Source organism: Xyrauchen texanus, chromosome 47 (genome assembly GCF_025860055.1).
Source record: "Xyrauchen texanus isolate HMW12.3.18 chromosome 47, RBS_HiC_50CHRs, whole genome shotgun sequence".
Lineage (NCBI taxonomy): Eukaryota > Metazoa > Chordata > Actinopteri > Cypriniformes > Catostomidae > Xyrauchen > Xyrauchen texanus.
Genome location: NC_068322.1, coordinates 24065614 through 24081634, shown reverse-complemented (window position 1 = coordinate 24081634; position 16021 = coordinate 24065614). Strand labels below are relative to the sequence as shown.

Genomic DNA, 16021 nt, shown 5'->3' with positions numbered 1-16021 from the left:
TCTCCTCCGGATGGCCACTATCTCATGAGAAAATGACGGCTCGCATAACACTCTTGACTCAAGCCAAACACGCTCAAACTATTTGATACAGCTGCCAACTCGTTGCATGGTCACTAGGGATGGAAATTTAGGGGAGCTTGAGGCAAAAATGGCATTAAAAATCATACAAATGCTCCCGAAATTTGAAACGTGGTGGCAAAAAAATACCCTTGTAATGAATGTGTTTTTTATTTGTAAGTTCTGATATAGTTGATGCAATTTTTGGGTGAGCTGTAAAACATTCTCAGACTTAAGAATGTATATTACTGAATTGATAAATTCATATTTTTACATAAATGGACAATGCACCGCTTGTTTTAAATTGTTAGAAATAATGATGTCCTCATGAAGGTAAAATTGCCCCTGAAAATCAAATACAGGAGGCAAATATTTACCCTAATGATAAAATAGTGCCATTTAACTGGTATCATTGTTTATCATATTATATATATATCATATTATATTACTGTATTACCAGTATTATTTTATAACCATTATTAGTATTAATATGCATTACTAATATATTCCAATAATACAATCTTTACTTGCATGGGGCATTGCTTTACAATCCAGTTAAACCAAAGAGTCCTAAATCCGCAAGCTTTTATTTTGGCGACATCTGTATGCGACATCTTTACATCTGTTCGTCCTCTCTGCACCTATTAATAGTGTTTTTCCAGCACATGTTCTGATCAAAGCCGTGCTTCGTCGTGTGAGCATGACCCCGGCACCTGAGTGATGCATCTGTACCTGAACATCTGCAGAAGGGACGAACAGCTCACAGCTGCAAGGTCAGATGTCCTTTGACCTTTCTCGCAGATGATCTGGGGTAGATTCCTGCAGGGAATGGCTGTCATGTCGCAGGGCTGCTGTGGGCCTTGACAAACATGCCCTAGCTATACCCTGACTGAAATGAGCCATATGGTGACCGATGCAGAACAAACACGTCCCATGTGCAAAGGTGTCTGGGCATCAGGGGTCTTCTACAGCAACACATACCGGCCACGTAACTTTCCACCAGCATCGTGTGCTAAAGCCCCAGCCTCATTAGTTATGGAGGAGGTAGAATGACCTCCATTTGAGACATGAGAGTGGCCAAGCATACTTTGACATTTAACGTAGTGGCAAAGATATGAGTGTGAAAAGGATTCGCTCAATTGATTTACATCTACAACTTTTATTGCAGTGGAGAATGAAGCACTTTCCACAAAATGGGAGCATAATAGGGCAACAGGTCCTTATTTCTTTCTTAGAAAATGGTCAGTAAAAACAGGTGCTAAATAAATTATATAATAAAAATAAATACAAATATTAATATAATATATTATACAGTTGAAGTCACATAGTTGTAGATAAATACATTTAAACTCAGTTTTTCACAAGTTCTGACATTTAATTGTAGAAAACATACCCTGCCTTAGATCAGTTAGGATCACTACTTTATATTACTTCATCGTGGCGCCATGCGGGGGTCTGACGTGTGAACAGCGAGCTCTGCGCACTTTGCTAGCTTTTAATTATTTTTGTATAATAAAACGATGAGATTTGATACACCCTGCTACATAACTGTTCTAAGAAGTCATGTCAAAGAATTCAAAATCCTCAGACTCTGGAGACACTAACGTGCTCAACCCCTGACAAGTCCGCAGACCAGGGACTCAGTTTGGACGGTGCGGTGGGAGAAATTCAATGGCAACTGTCCAGCATGTCTGTAATGCTGGTGAAAGTTGAGGCGGACTTGGAGGATCTTGCCGATTTTTTGCAGGTCATTAGAAGGATTAGGTCATCTGCTGCACTCATGAACAGCCGGCTAATTGAACATTCACTCGACTGTCTGAGGAAACATATTTTTTTTGTGTTGGTTCCGCTAGCAACTGGAGCTTGTTTGTGGAGGAATGCATCTTCGGGACATTTTTGTGAATTAATCTACTCATTCTTTGTGTTTACTCTGCCTATTGGCTGGAGTTCGTTTTACAGAGTATTTTCTGTTATGTAACTTTGCCTCACAAAAGCAGCACCGGACTCAAGCAATCCAATAAATTTGTCGCGGAGGTTTTCATAGGCGTACATGGACTGTTTGAGTTTAGAAGGATGGACGCCGGTTGGCGTGTGCGGGCTTAATGAGCATTCTTTGCTTTTATCTGTTTGTTTGGTTTGACTGTTGCCCTAATGTTGGAATGTGGTCTTTATAATCTTGTTTTTTTATAATCAATTTTTTCCTAATATGTCAAAATGTCAACTGTTAATATGAGTGGACTGTCTCTCTCTACATGGAATGTGAATGGGTTGGGGTACCCCATAAAAAGAAGGAAGGTTATTTCTTAAACATAAGAGTTTTTCTACAAGAAATGCATCTTCCCCCGCAGGAAGCTGAAAACTTTGGGAAGCTTTGGGGTGGACATGTATTCTTTAGTTCTGGCTTAAGTAACGGCAGGGGAGTCATTACACTGATAAGTAAACATCCACAATTCAAATGTCTCAAACAGATTAAAGATAAATTAGGAATTACACCACCTAGAGCAACAGTGACGCTTCTCAGGATGTGTAAAAATCTTGGTCTTGTAGATATTTAGAAACTTTTGAACCTATCTGGTAGGGACTATTCATTTTTTTTCATCAGTCCATAAGATTTATTTAAAAAATATAAGTCCCTCATTTAATCTGTTGTTGATTGCTCAATTTTAAACATTTTAGTCACAGATCACTCCCAGGTGAGTTTGGAGATGTTGCCATATATGGAGAAAAATAAATCATATAGTGGGTGCTTTAATGTATCCCTTTTGCAAAATCCTGATTAACAACAAATGTTAATGGCTGAAATCAATGTCTATATGGAGACCAAAAGGTCCCCAGTTTCTTCTGTGGGCATGGCTTGGGAGGCACTTAAGGCGTTTCGTAGGTATCGGATCATACAGTATGCATCATTCATCCAAAAATCCAAAGCACAAAAACTCGTGGAGTTGGAAGGGAATATTAAAAGTGCCGAGGCAGAGCTGAAGTGCCAAATGTCATATGATGGCCTCAGAGAATTGGCCTGATTGAAATACAGATATAATATTATTTTGTTGCGGAAAGTGGAGTTTTGGTTATTCAGGGCAAAACAGTCATACTTTGAGTTGGGGACAAAGCAGGAAAGCTTTTGGTTATTTCTGAGTATTTTTGGCTATTTTTGTGTATTTTTCTACCATTCCCTCAGTGAAATCTGCTGGTGGTGAAATAGTTACCTCAGCCATTGACATTAATAATGCTTTTAAAGAGTTCTATCTTGATCTCTATAGTTCTACGTCTTCGTCTACTGATGAAGATATTAGAAACTTTGTGGATCCCCAATTATTATTCCGTCTTGCCGTGGAACCATTAGCAGCTGCAATAAGAAAGGACGATGATTTTCCAGGGGTGGTGGCAGGAGGTGTGGTGTATAAGCTTTTACTTTAAGCAGATGATATTTTATTATTCTTCACCGACCCCACTAGATATATGCCTTGCCTCCACAGAATAATTAATTCCTTTTCTAAGTTCTCAGGATACAGAGTTAATTGGTCTAAATCTGAGGCTTTGGCTCTGATGGCGTACTGCCCAGTTATGGCTTTCCAGCCTTGTGTCCTCCATTGGCCTTACAGTGCATTAAGTATTTGGGTATTTTTTCCAAGCTAATTTGTCTGATTTATTTAAGTTAATCTTGACTCTTTAATTAAAAGGTTTGAGCAATGTGGGCAGGTGGGCTTCATTACATTTATCAATGATTGGTAAAGTTAATATTTTTCAAATTAATTGTATTCCAAAATGTAACTACTTGTTACAGTCTCTCCCTGTAGATGTCCCCCTCTCTTATTTCAAGCAATTTGAGAGCATAGCGAAGTCTTTCATTGGGAATGGTAAGCATCCTAGATTACATTTCAGTAAGCTGTATAGGCCAATTGACAAAGGTTGGCTAGGCCTACTCAAGAATTTGTGTTATTATTGTATTATTATGCATTCGGTCTCAGACATTTGGCTCATTGGTCGAATCCACCTGAAAGAGTCCTTTCTGGTTTTGTATTGAACAGGAAGTTCTCGCATTTGTAGTCTGTATGGACAAAAGTGTCCAGTGTTTAATTCGGATATTTATCTAAATGTTGCCTCGAGCTTATGGCTAAACCCCAAATTAGGTATTAATAAGTCCCCTTTCTGCTGGTCAGAGTGGATTGTAAGGGGGGTTACTACACTCGCTGACCTATATGAGAGTAGTGTGTTGAGAGCCTTTGAAAATTTGGTTGAACATTTTGGTATCACCAGTTCTCATTTATGTAGGTATCTACAGCTGCGCCACTTGCTCTGTACTATTTTGGAAATAGCATACACCCCGTAAAGCGACAGATGCTATGAGAGTGGTGATTACTGCTTTTGGAAAAGGTCATGAGGCATCAGTGTATTACTCCCTGTTAATTCTGAGTCTGGGGGACGGAGCCTCAACCACTCTCAAGAGATTATGGGAGAAAGATTTATGCTTGGAATAAGAGGAGGGAGACTGGGCTAGGATTCTAAAAAACATCAAGTCTGCATCTAGAGAGGCAAGGGTGCACTTTATGCAGTTATATATTTTACATCGGTTCTATTGGACCCCCTCTAGTTTGTATAGGCTTGGTCGTAAAGACACACCCACCTACTGGCAATGCCAATCAGAGGATGAAGACATAACCCATGTCTTTTGAGAGTGTTAAGATCCAGGAGATTTGGATGAAGGTTCAGAGTTTGGTGTGCAATGTATAAGGCACTTTGGTATCATTTTGCCCCAGACTCTGTATTTTGGGTGTTGGGGTGGTCATCGATATTGAAAATAGACACATAAAGAGTTGGGTCTTAACCAGTTTCATGTTCACCAGGCAGATAAATTTAAGGTGCGGGAGGTCGGCTGGAGCACCCTCTTTTCAGGATTGGTGTTCAGAGATGGAAAGGGTTGTGGCTTTTGAAGAGGGGTCATTTAGAAGAATGGGGAAGTATAGCTTGTTCGTGGAGAAATGGGGCTGGACTATGTCATTTATGGATGAGTGATTATTATTATATTTTTTATTTTGTGTGTGTCTATATCATTTACAACCACTGGGATGTTGTTGGGGCCAGGGTGGCATTGGGGATTGGGAGGGGGAAGGGTAATAGTGGGGGTTAATGTTGATTCTGTGTATATATGTTTTGTTTTTCTATGTTCATTTATGCGAATCAATATAAAATTGTTAATCTGAAAAAAGAATGTGAAATGTCAGTATAATAATAGAGAGAATTATTATTTCAGCTTATAGTTCTTTCATCACATTCCCAGTGGGTAAGAAGTTTACATACACATTAGTATTTGGTAGCATATGTTATATTGGATTGAGGCCAGGGCTTTGTGATGGCCACTCCAATACCTTGAGTTTGTTGTCCTTAAGACATTTTGCCACAACTTGAGGTATGCTTGGGGTCATTGTCCATTTGGCAGACCCATTTGCGACCGAGCTTGAACTTCATGGCTAATGTCTTAAGATGTTGCTTCGATATATCCACCTAATTTTCCTTCCGCATGATGCCATCTATTTTGTGAAGTGCACCAGTCCCTCCTGCCCCCCACAACATGATGCTGCCAACTCCATGCTTCATGGATGGGACGGTGTTCTTCGGCTTGCAAGCTTTACCTTTTTTTCCTCCCAACATAATGGTCATAATGGCCAAAAAGTTAAATTTTAGTTTCATCAGACCAGAGAAATGTCTCCAAAAAGTAAGATCTTTGTCCCATTTGCACTTGCAAACTGTAGTTTGTTTTTTTAATGGCCTTTTTGCAGCAGTGGCTTCTTCCTTGCGGAATGTCAATACAGGACTCCTTTTACTGTGGATATAGATACTTGACTCCCTGTTTCCTCCAGCATCTTCACAAGGTTATTTGCTGTTGTTCTGGGATTGATTTGCACTTTTCACACCAAACTACATTCATCTCTAGTCTCCTTCCTGAGTTGTATCAAGGATGCATGGTCCCATGGTGTTTATGCTTGCATAATATTGTTTGTACAAATGAACGTGGTACCTTTAGGCCTTTGGAAATTACTCCCAATGATGAACCAGACTTGTGGAGGTCCACAATTTGATTTCTGAGGTCTTGGCTGATTTCTTTAGATTTTCCCATGATGTCAAGCAAAGAGGCACTGAGTTTGAAAGTAGGCCTTAAAATACATCCACAGGTACACCTCCAATTGACTCCAATTAGCCTATTAGAAGTTTAATTTGGAATCATTTTCTGGAATTTTCCAAGCTGCTTAAAGGCACAGTTAATTTAGTGTATGTAAACTTCTGACCAACTGGAATTGTGATGTAGTCTATTCAAAGTGAAACAATCTGTCTGTAAATAATTGTTGGACATTTTCAAATTAACTATAGTTTGCTAATATGAAATCTGTGGAGTGGTTAAAAAAAATAGTTTTAATGACTACAACCTAAGTATATGCAAACTTCTGACTTCAACTGTATCTATTAGTTATCATAAAAATATATTTAAATGAATAAAAAACATGGCATTTGTGTTTCTAATGCTTTAAAAACAATTAATCGGACACCAAAGGATAGCATACATTATCTTCTATTTGGCAACTGAGAGTGGCCAAGCATGCAATGGGCCTCAGTGTATCAGCGAAAAGATGAGTGCAAAAATGGTTCACTTGATTGATTTACATCCCCAACTTTATTACAGCAGAGAATATGATGTAAATCATATGTACATGTGGCGTCCTTACAAGGGGGAAATTTGGAAATAATGGGACAGTAATCCAGGCGGCCAGATGAAGATGAGTATGGCAGAAATCCAACTCCAGCAATTACACCCTCCCTCACTGGCATGTCCCATTATACATGGAGAGCACAACCCAGACAGAAATACAGATGTTGGGTGGACAAGGAAGGGGGAGCAACAGTTGCAGAGATAAGTGCACTTTGACCTTGTCCCATTAACTTCCAACAGTGATGTCTGATTTGCGAACAAATTTTGAGTCTTCCAAAATCATGAAGCAGTGTTCATTCCTTTTTTTGGCAAAATTTCTCTTAGCTCCCCTCGAAAAGCAGCAAGTAACTAACATGTGTGACCCTGTTTTCTTGGCATGTTGTCCTTGCTGGCCCAGGTGGCAAGTATTAAAACATACTATTGCTATTTACGTGTAGTCCTACCGAGTCAATCAAAATGATTTATGCGTTGAACACAGTATGCTGACCCACAGGACTGAATCGAGACAAGTGATTATCTGATGTGGACAAGAAATCCCCACCCAATTGACTCGATCAAATTAGGTTTGATCAGAGTAGATTAACTAAAATGAAGGAGTAATGGGAAATGTAGACGAGGTGTTTGGCATCTAAACTTCAGACCCAAAAAGCTAATTTCTTTTCCAGCATTTGTCAAGTAACCAAAAAATTGGCAATTACAGTAAAATGGTGACTTTTGATCACTATTTCAATCTTTAAATTAGAAAAATTTGATAGCTCTTCCATTGGCTCTAGTTTTAATGTTTAGCAATCAAACGAATGATTTGGCCTTTTCATTTATTGACATTGGATGATGTCTTTCCTCTTTCAACTATTTAATGTCACAGACCTTTAACAGCATCAAGCCTGGTGCGCATTAGGGATGAGCACGAGTAATCGACTAATGGAGTAATTGATCTGCACCAGCTAGCTGAATGTAAAAAAATACTACTCAAATATAGCAAATTGATTTTCTTTGGTCATCTGCCTGCCACGAGCAACACTGAATAATACAATACTTTCCTTCTGAATCTTTCACCAAATCTTGCAGTTACAATTGAGTCCACTGGTGGGCGCTGTGGATGTGTGTAGCCGAGTTGTTGGATCAGAAAAGGCGAAATCATGGCATCTTTTTTAGCCAAGTGTGCAGTCATTTGTGGAAATCTTTGAAATATTTAGATTTTTATTAAATTACACTATCGGTATTCAGTTCTGATTGGAGTCATGTCTACCAATGGACAAAGATCTGCTATTTATGGTGCAAAGAAAATGCGAAGCGGTACAAGAATTTTGGAAGCTTATCAGACCAGTATGTGTATGAATAAAAACATGTGAAATGATACAAATGTGACAGCCTTTTATGTAGACTCTGAGTTTAGATGTGTGTGCATTACCCTAGTGCCATCAGCATTGGTTTCTATGCAAGCAATTTCAAATGTTTTTACTGTTATTTTTAAACCGTTTTCACCATTGTTATTAATGCATATTTTTCATCTTGTACAAAATGTATAAAATAAAATGCATAGTTTGTTATAGTTAGCTTATTTTGAAACCATTCTTGGTAATGTTTGCATATAAAACAAAAGTAATTATATGTTTTGTGTGATTTCACGATTGCCATGCCATTTGCATCTCACTGACATTACAGTTGCATTGGAAAAATTTAAACCCCAATTATTTTAGAAGTACGGTAAATGTCCTTCATGACAACAAACATGTAAAATAAAATAAATAAATAAATAAAATAGGTTAAAATATTATAGATGAAAATGATTTATTAATTAGAAATAAATAAATGTTATGTGAATCTGTAGAATGTCCACATGGCATTAGCATAGACACTATCTAGCCAAATTTTATGTTTGTAAATTATATGACGAACCCTCAACTCTGTTACTTTCAACCCTGTAACTCATTCAAGAATAAAAGGGTTGAGTAAAGGGGAAAAAAAACACTTGATAACGATTTGTAGTTTGGGAATAAAGATCAAGTCTTACTCTATTTTTAACCCTGTTACACAATATTCAACCTTTACTTCATTGCTTTAACACAAAACTAAAAATTAAATCAATCCTGTTTTCGATCACATTTTGTCCATATTTAATTTTTTACTACACAATGTAATTTTTAGGCCGTAAAATGTTGCAAGCCAGACTTTTAATAGCATGAGTCTCGTGTTCCTTGCTACTGTTCCTTATTCTAGCAGAGAACCACTTATGTGCACGTGAAAGGACTTGTGACTGACTAGTAAAACAACAAGTAACAAAAAAGGGACAGTTATTGCAAAATGGTTAGTTTATGCCAGCCGATGGTCCTTTATCAGAATCCATACTGTCAAAACAATCCATGCATTTGCTGAATGTTCAATGTTCAATCATCATCCATTTTCTTTGTCAATGTTCTAACAGCTTACCTCTCTTGAACCTGAACAACTAGAATCCAGGTTTCCTTAATTGAAAGATCAGTTAATATTTAACTTTAAAATGAAGAAGTGTGTTCAATAGCATATTAGTCTTGGCAGTGTTATGAAAATGCACTGGTATCAGGTGAACAGGTAGGGCATGGCTCCAATAATAACTTTCCAGCAGTAATCTACCCTAGCACAAAACACTGACGACACACACACACCTGTCAAGCACACTAACTGTGCCCTTCATCATTACTCTTAAAGCAGTCGTTGTTGCTCAGCTGCAAACTGTGGAAGAATAAAAAAATGAGAAAAGGCAGGCGTAGTATGCATGCATCTCAAATATCAATTGTTCCCTTTCATTGGGTTCCTTGCATGGCATTTCCAAATCCCATTTGAATGTCTAATAGAAGACATTATCTGTAATCAAGAGTGGCTAAACACAATAAATGTGACAGCCGAATGCTCTGGAGCCTGACAATGTGAAGGTTACTCAAGAACAAGCCTGAGTACAAAGACTTCAACTGATAATGCTCGTTCACCGAGCTCATTAAACCAATGTTAATGCGCTCATCTCGACAAAATGATCCCGTTGGCTGGATCAAAACAGCTATGGCTGATGCAAACTAGAAGAACACCTAGCATTAGCAGATTTCAGGGCATTAGCACCTTGTTTTGGATGTAGACAGACATAATACGTTGTTACATATTCTTCTTTCGGCTGCTTCCATTAGGGGTCGCATTTTGACAATGTTACTGGTTGAATGTTTATGACAATGCTACTTTTTATGAGTTTATAACAATGTTACGTTACAATTTGAGTTTTTGACAATGTAACCGGTTAAAGGTTTACAGCAGTGCTACTCATAACGAGTTTGAGTTGACGCAATGTTATTGTTATACATTTTCATAATGTTATTGTTATGAGTTGTTTCTTGAATAGTGTAACTTGTTTAGAATGTTACTCGTTTAAAAAAAAAAACTTTGCCTTATACAAACTAGATAATCTAGTTTTAGCAGGTTTCAGGGTGATACCCATTTTTTGTTGGAGAAAGACAGCTAAGTTTGCCTAAAGGTTGCGCTGCTTTAATAGTAAAAAAAATAAGAACTTCTTTTTTTTTCGTAGAAGAGAAAAATGATTACTGTGGTGATCATGTTGTGATCATGCTACTTTTCAGCCTCTTTTCTCTCTGAAGAAAACCATAAATAATTGAATAATCAAAGTAGAAGAGACCAAAAAGCATTTGTTGGAGCAACAAATACTGAAGCGAAAAGGCAATCAAAACAAAAGTGGAAGTGAGAACAGGCAGCACTATTTATAGCCTTAAAACTGATGAAACATAACACAAAGTCTCTCTTCTCTATCTCCCACACAGACGCAAAGAGAGTGGGGTAAAAAGTCAACAATATGCCCTGACTGCAGTCTTTCTCTCAAACATTAAAGCAATCATTGGGTCTAATGCAGGCGGAGGAGATAGAGGCCTCGTGCAGGAGTAGAGGCGGGGGTCTCCTGTCTCAGATAAATGGGTACTGAATTCTGATTACAGCCACCTAATAGAAAGTAATGAGAGTGGCTTATGCTCCGCTGCCTTTTGCTTTCCTGGCCACAGCGGCGAGCGCTCTCCACTAAAGGCCAAAGCACTGGTGTGCTGATTGGGGCTGACACTGCGGCTGAAGGGGATAGACAGATATAGTGATAGCGAGAAAGAGAGAGAGAGAGAGAGAGAGAGAGAGAGAGAGAGAGAGAGAGAGAGGGACATGCAGAAGAAAGAAGAGTGCAGAGGAAAGGTGCTTCAAAGAGGGTACGCACCATCAATCCGGCTGACCAGCTCCTCCAATGCTTTTACTTTCCTCTGGATCCCCGGCTGGGCAAAGGTGTAGTTGTCCTTGATGAAAAAAGAGAGAAAGATAAATAAAAAAAAAGGCGTATTACATTTTTTACAGAAGTTTCTGATATTTTCAATTGCTCTGAGTAGAGGTTGACCAATAGTGGATTTTGTCGATACTGATAACTAATGTGATGGGAAAGGCTGATAACCGATTAATTAGTCGATAGATTTTCAAACTGATTTATAGAATGTCAAAAAACTATGGCAGGCACAGACAAAGAGTCCTAAATAAATAAAATCCCAGATGCATTTTATTGTTCAAACAAGATTTGGTGCATTATGCTGAATTTTTAAGTATAAACAAGTCTGCAACACACAGGGGACTCTTATTTCGAATTAAATTATCTAATTTCGCACAGATTAATCAGTAAAACTGATATTTCGGTCTACCTCTAGTTATGAGTTAACAACAGCGTCACACATTGCGTTTAAGTTAACAACGTTACTCGTTATGATCGCTTTACTCGTTACAAGATCAGTATGACAATGTCATTTTACAAGTTTGAGTTTACAAGGTAACTCATTATGAATATGAGTTAACGGCAACGTTAAACAATGTTACTGAGTAAACAATATTACTCTCAGATGTTGTAACAAGTTCAGTTTGACATCACCCATTATGAGTTCAGTATGACAATGTTTGATGTAATGACAGTGTTTCCCATTATGAGTCTGAGTTTCGGACTAATTTACAGAAATGTGACTGGTTAAGAATTGGAGTACACGCCACTGTTACATTACGGGTTTATAATAAATATTGTTACGAGTGAATTTACAACAATATTACTTGTTATGAGATTTAGTTCATCACATAGTTACACATTACGAGTTCAAGTTCATGACAAAGTTACTCGTTACAAGTTCAGTTTTACTGTGTATATACATGTATACATACATATGTGTGTGTGTGTGTGTGTGTGTGTGTGTGTGTGTGTGTGTGTATGATAATTCTATATTAAATAGTGACTATCATGATGTAATTATCTGGATTTGCATTACAAACTACTGCATAGTACTACATTATGTGAAATACCTAAAAACAGGTTATAATGTAGTTACATAATTTTATATTACTGTATATATTATACATATATTTAACTCTCCTCTACTTTGCATTCCTTTTTTTCTTCAATACTGACCCCACAATTCACTTTGCGGTTGTCTGTCTTCTGTGTGTATGTTTAATGTTATATACTGCATGTTAATAATGCTTATATCCCCTGTTATGTTACGGAGCAGTTTTTTTGTTGATTTCAACACTGTATTGTATTGACTATATAAGTACCTACACTGGCCACCAAAAGTTTGGAATAATGTACAGATTTGCATTTAAATGGTACTTTTACTCAACAAAAAAGGCATTCAACTGATCACAATTTATTGTCAAGAAATTAATAATAATAAAAATTTGAATAAAAGTCTTCAGTTTTATGGCAATTTCATGCATTATATAACCTTCATTCCTCAAAACAATGATTGACTGATGAGTTTCTAGAGAAAGCCGTTTCTTTTGTGCCATTTTTGACCTAATATTGATCTTAAGACATGGCAGTCTATTGCATACTCTGACAACTCAAAACAAACACAAAGACAATGTTAAGCTTCATTTAACCAACCAAATATCTTTCAACTTTGTTTGAAATAATGGCAAGTGCTTTTCTAGTACCAAATGATTAATTTAGCATGATTACTCAAGAATAAGGTGTTGGAGCGATGGTTGCTGGAAATGGGGTCTGTCTAGATTTGATCAAAAATGACTTTTTCAAATAGTGATGTGCTGTTTTTAACATCAGTAATGTTCTGACTATACTTTGGGATCAGTTGAATGCCACTTTGGTGAATTAAATTACCAATTTCCTTCTAAAACAGCAAAATCTGTCCATTATTCCAAACTGCAATGTTACTCATTACGAGTCTGTTTGACAATTCTACTTAAGACTTTGCATTGATAATAGATATGGATTCGAATTCCCCGCAATGTTACATGTTAAGGGTTTGACAACAGTTGTTTTGAGTGAATTAAAGACAATTTTACTTTTTATGAGTTCTATGACAATATTACTAGTTATGAGTTCTAGTTCACAATGTTATTTAGTGCCCAGCAAAGTCACTACAATATTACTTTTGTGAGGGATAGGTTACACCTGTTGTGAACTGACAAAGATTTATTGTAGCATTTCTAAAAGTTTTTACAGATGCAACATATACAATATATTTCTAATACAACAATTAAGTATTGATTACATAGTAACTGGTCAGAGGAGGAGGAGAAGAGAACACAGTAGAGACAATGTAGAGATAAATAGAATAACACAAATACAGCCCACATGTATGACCATGTACACAAAAGCACACACATCAGCGCCCATTCACACTGGGAAGAAAATCTTGTGCTGGCAGTGCTATACTGCATGCTGGGAATAGTGATCCCTATAATTAAGTGATCGTATTCATCAAGGTCCTGTGGCCCATAGTGCAGCTTAATTACCACATTCATTTCAGCCTACATTTAAGGTCCTTTCTTGATCAGACAGCTACTTAAAAGACCCCAACCCACCTCCATCTATCCCTAAGCCTCAGGAGGGCTCCCTTTGCATTACCGTTGGAAAAAGCAATACAGTCTTCAGAAACCGAGCACAGGTTGAGTCGTCGAGAGCCAGCATAAAGCAAGCAGTGGGTTAGGGATGATAAATTGGGTGGTTTTCTACACGGCGATTGTCAGGTGTGAATCTGTTCAAGAGACGCTGAAGACTCATCATTCAAAGCTATAAGAGCGAGGAAGTGAAGGAGGTACACAAACAAAGCAAGAACAGACTGAGTGTACAAGTACACATTATACGTGGGAGGGATATTCATCCGTAAACAGGTCCAAAGACACCCGCTGTGAAAACAGCCTCCAAAACTGAACTCTGTGAGAAGTTGCACTGTGTGAAGGGGCAAGTTAATCCTTGGAAAGGACATTTAAACGTGTGTAGGACAAAGTACAGCAAGTACAAACAATTGCCAAACACATTTAGCAGATTTTTTGGGTAGTCTTCTCATTTACTGAAATGCATGGCTGGATAGAAGCTGCATTTAATATTGAAATGACCGCCATTATGTGCATGGGAATGGCTTCATTGGACAAATAGAGAGAGGACAGTTTGAGTGACACTAATGGTGACACCTTATCAAGTGATCTGAGTTATATCATACTTAATGGGAACACCTTCATGAGAACACTTGAAGCTTAAAGTGCATTTACTGGCCAACCAATCTGTAACTGACTACTTACTTTAAACAGGCATCAAGTCTTGTCCCGTGCATCAAATTGCACTGATATTAGTATTATCTCAATGGCTTTAAGGACAATTTCCCCAATCAATTTTCACTGGATGAACTAAGTGGCTCTTTGAGGGACCCAAATTTGTCAAGAGATAATGATTGTGGAAGAGGTAATTATACACTTTGGACAATTACCTAATTGCTCGCCAAATATCGCCTCTGCGTCTCAATAGCCCCAATAAGTGCATGTCTTTTGGACGGAAAACAAAAAGAAGCATATTCTTAATCAGTCAGTAACTTGCAAAGGCATACAGACAGATATTGCATGTTAGTGTGCAAACAGGACTGTGGCTCCATCTTTGATGAAGCTTCAGAGATTCAGGATGCTTTAATGTAGCCTGGGAGCAGCTGAGGCAGCAAACACCCACGAGGGGAGAGAAGTCATTAACCGATAAACAATTCCGGCTGTCCTTCAGGCTCAGATGTGCAGCCTCGGCTCTCCAGAGGTGCCTTAGATGAATACATGAATAGCTGGATCCTACCCATTAAAACCATCCTTCTCTTCTTCGGTGTGACCTGAAAACAGGACTTTCAAAGAGGCAGCACAGATGGGGCGTCGGCGGCCGAGTCCGTGCTTGGCCTACTTTCACAGGTCTGCACCTAATCTTCAGTTGGAGCACTGACCCTGGAGGATGCTCGTGGCTCAGTGAACATTAACGCTACATACCGGGCTAATCTATCTCTGCAGGAGAGAGTTAGGGCAAAGCATTCGTGCTGTGGGGAAAGGGGCGAGAGTCAAGACTCCAGCTGCAGTCACAATCAGGTCAGATCGGAGCGGACTTTAGTAGGGCATCTAATAGGTGAAACAAAGATCTTGGCTTTCATCGCCTACTACCTACAGTGTATGCTATCAGACTAAACTGCCTCAGTCATAACAAACCAATGGATTAAAATAAAAAAGGGACTACAGCTGGACTAGTTTAGGGACTAGTTCAATTACCAGTTTAATTAAGTTTCTTCTCCAAAATGTTTCAACAAGGGTTGGGAACAGAGTACCGTAACCACGTGGTTTAATGACTATCGATTCAGTAAGCAAATATCCGATGTGGACGGGAAACTGTGCAAATACTCAATACTGAGAGCGTTTCCAGCACTACCATTCAGTGGCACTGCAACAACGCTGCTGAATTAGCAATGTGAAACAAACAGCGATAACACTTTAGTGCAAGTGCCAAATTAATGACTCTTATGAGCCAGTTCTTTTTCATCTATAGTGCGATGAAACACGACCAGTGTAGCCTAGTCTCAGCTTCAAGTGTTGTCCGATACACAAAAAGATGACGCTTATCAACGGTTGTTTTTAGTGAATGGAAAACTTTCTGAAGTGTCATTTAGGTAAATAATTTGGTCATGTCCAACTCAAAAAGAACTGTTACTATGTTATGTGTACTTAAGGCTTGAAACTTAAATCAGTAATTTGGTTGTTCGTATGATTATAATTGATATAGTTATAGATAGCTACATATTGAGCTTTGAATTAAAATATATTAATTAAAAGTCTTGAACACATTTTGCAAGAATATGTTCTGGTAAAATATATAACAACAGGTTATAGGACTGCTGAGAGCCAGTAAATCCAATTAGAATTGCATTTCTTATTTCCAAATTAATCTTTTTCCTCAAA

General features: G+C 38.0%; 1 protein-coding gene across 3 annotated transcripts in view; it reads right to left on the bottom strand.

The window, feature by feature from the left end:
• Nucleotides 1–16021, bottom strand: part of tbc1d22a (TBC1 domain family, member 22a) — a 180446-nt gene that overhangs the window by 70009 nt on the left and 94416 nt on the right. For all 3 annotated transcript variants that reach the window (XM_052120295.1, XM_052120297.1, XM_052120296.1), the window contains one exon: nt 10995–11070. In XM_052120295.1, coding sequence (XP_051976255.1) covers nt 10995–11070 — 76 coding nt within the window. The remainder of the gene's footprint in view (nt 1–10994; nt 11071–16021) is intronic.